This window comes from Egretta garzetta, unplaced genomic scaffold (assembly GCF_000687185.1).
Source record: "Egretta garzetta isolate BGI_Z169 unplaced genomic scaffold, ASM68718v1 scaffold179, whole genome shotgun sequence".
Taxonomy (NCBI): domain Eukaryota; kingdom Metazoa; phylum Chordata; class Aves; order Pelecaniformes; family Ardeidae; genus Egretta; species Egretta garzetta.
Genome location: NW_009270001.1, coordinates 1,230,959 through 1,233,627, shown reverse-complemented (window position 1 = coordinate 1,233,627; position 2,669 = coordinate 1,230,959). Strand labels below are relative to the sequence as shown.

Genomic DNA, 2,669 nt, shown 5'->3' with positions numbered 1-2,669 from the left:
CGGAGGGCCAGGGCTTAGTGGTGGGATGGCAGGGGTAGGGGAACGGTTGGGCTTGGTGATCTTCAAGCTCTTCTCCAACATAAACGATTCTGTGATTCTATGATTCTATCAGCAGTGTCGTGGGTGAAGTGGGTGAATTCCCAGTGGATGGTGTATATCGGGGTCCATCCATACGCGGTCCGGTTATTTGCCCCATGTGGTTTTTCCCATACAGAAATTACAGATAACTTCATTCTCTCCTCACTGCAATGGCCCTGTGAGGGTACAACAAGTCTGGGGATTTCCAGACCTGCTTCAATAGGGTCAGAGATGTTGTAAGGATGTTTGGATGGGAACTGTTTCTTTTATCGTGCTCACACGTTGGGTGTACGGTTCTGCCTCCCTCTGACCCCTTCCATATTGATGCCTCCTCTATCTTGGAGCTGATTGTGGCTTTTCTCTCTGTTTTACAGGGTTACCATCCGTTGCCTCATGAAGCTGAAATCGCACACACCAAAAAACTGTTCAGAAGGAGAAGAAACGACCGGAGGTAGGGGAAACCTCTTTAATGTGGGTTTTTTTTTTAACCTTTTCTTCATTGCACATCTCTCCCCAGCGTCTCATGGAGTCTCTTTGGATAATGCTGCTGTTTAGCAGCTTCCAGCGTTGGGTTAATGCATAAATCCTAACCTCCTGAAAATTCAGAGTCTGTCCATCCCCCTGGTTTGTCTTTTAAATCTGGGCTATGTCCTATATTGCTCCAGGAGTATCTTAAGGACCTCCTCTTCCCCTTATACTTATTCCAGCATAGCCAGATGCCCCCACTTGTATTAGAAGAGGCAGCTGGCAAGGTATTATCTGTAAAAGCTTTGAGTCCTTGCGACTTGCTTCCTCTCTTTCTACTGAAAAGCCAAATTTGCTGACTTTCAGGGTCGCCTGCAAAGTGGGTATGGTTGAGAGGGGGTTGCAGCGAGCATCCGATGCCTGTCTGCCTGAAGGAGGGGATGTGCTAAACAGGCAGCTGAGCTCCTATGGCATTGGTGATTTCAATCCGTCGAGTTAATTTAATTGGGTCAACTGGATATTTAATTGTCTAAATTGCGTATTTGATTATATGAGGGCATTCTAGAGTCCTCGATAGGAATCGTGACTATGGTTAAATGTGAAAATAAGCGGGGAATAAGGGAGTTAGTTGTACATGCAGCTTTATTTCTGCCAGCGTGTTCTGCTGTGGCTGAGACAACACAACCGGGGCAATAAAGCTTTACTAAAACCAGGAGTTTGCAAGGTTAATGTTATTGAACAGGAGAAAAAGTGGCTGATTTTTTCTCCTCGGGTGATTTGAAATTTGTGTCTGAGCCGTGGTGCCTCACAGGGGGGATTTTCGGAGGAGTCTTGCAGGCACCTGTAGTAGTTGCTGGAGTGTGTCCTCAAATCTCCCCATCGCTTCTCGTCTCGTGAACAGCCATGATGTAGTTAATTCTGTGCTTGGTTTGGCTTTACCAAATTTTACCAAGTGACCAAAAAACAGCTGAAAAGGGTTTGCTCAGGCATCCTAGAAACATTTTTCTGTGGGCAGGATGGTTTGTCAGCAGCAAATTCTGTTTTCTCTCCTCTTTGGGGCTCCCTCCTTTTTTCCTGTATGCAACTTAAAAGACAATTTCATCTTGTGATTTAGGAAAAAAAGGGGCTTGTTTTAGCTGGGTTGCAGCCCTGTGATCACTGAAATGTGGTTAAAACCATGCTGAAGTCTGCTTGTGTTGCAAGAGAGAGCTGGGTGGGCTTCCTCGCAGCACTGGGCTGGGCTCCCTGAGAAATCGCAGGAGAGGTTGGAGCATCCTGCTTCCATCCTGGCTCACCAAGGTCTTCCTCCACCATCCAAAGAGTGCATGATGCTGTGGGAGAGGAGACCTGCAGAGCTAAGGGGCTTCCTACCTGAAGCCCCATGCCCAGAGCTGCGCTGGACCAGTCACGGAACTGCGTCTTGGTTCTTCCCTCCCATCCGAAACACCAGCCGAGGGATTACACCAGGCGTGTATTTCTATTTCATTTTCTTTCTGGTCCCTTCAGATAAACCATCAGCAGACAGAAGCATTCAGCCCCCCAGGGCATCCCTGCCTCTCGCTCAGATGGCAAGGAGAGATAGCAATGGAAGCTGCCTTGGGCTGGGGTTGGAAGATCGCAGGGTGAGATACAGCCCAGACCAAGCAGCATTGGGATAATTCCAGAAGGAGACAGAGGCCGTAAAACCCGGTTGATAGGGCATCATGCAGGAGACGTGAGACTGTTTCAGCCCTAAGCAGTCACGTATGAAATAAAATGGAAAGAGCAGAGGGGATGCAGTCCTGCCCGAGTCCTGCACTGACATCCACGGTGGTGTCCAAGCTTAGACAGAAAAACCTATTTATTTTAATTGCAGAAAGCTAAGAAGCCCAGGTTGAGGGAGTGGAGTGAAACAACAGCCTTTTAAAGAATTATTTAAGCTGAAAAGGCATGGTCCCATCCTCTAGACTTCAGCTGGGGACCTCAGCAGCCCTCCTCTCCCTGCACCAGTGTGTTTGGAACTAGGAGCGGAGTTTTAGTCCTTCTAATGCCGCTTGAGATGCCCCCGGAGCACTCGATCCTTAAAACTGATTTCAAGCAGTAAGTCAGGTCTCAGAATGGTTATTTTATGAGAAAAACGTGATAGA

At 47.8% G+C, this 2,669-nt stretch overlaps 1 protein-coding gene across 1 annotated transcript in view; it reads left to right on the top strand.

Annotated features, from left to right (window-relative positions):
• Positions 1–2,669, top strand: part of CTIF (cap binding complex dependent translation initiation factor) — a 126,397-nt gene that overhangs the window by 54,476 nt on the left and 69,252 nt on the right. The window contains 1 exon segment of the mRNA XM_009647710.2: positions 453–529. Coding sequence (XP_009646005.1) covers positions 453–529 — 77 coding nt within the window.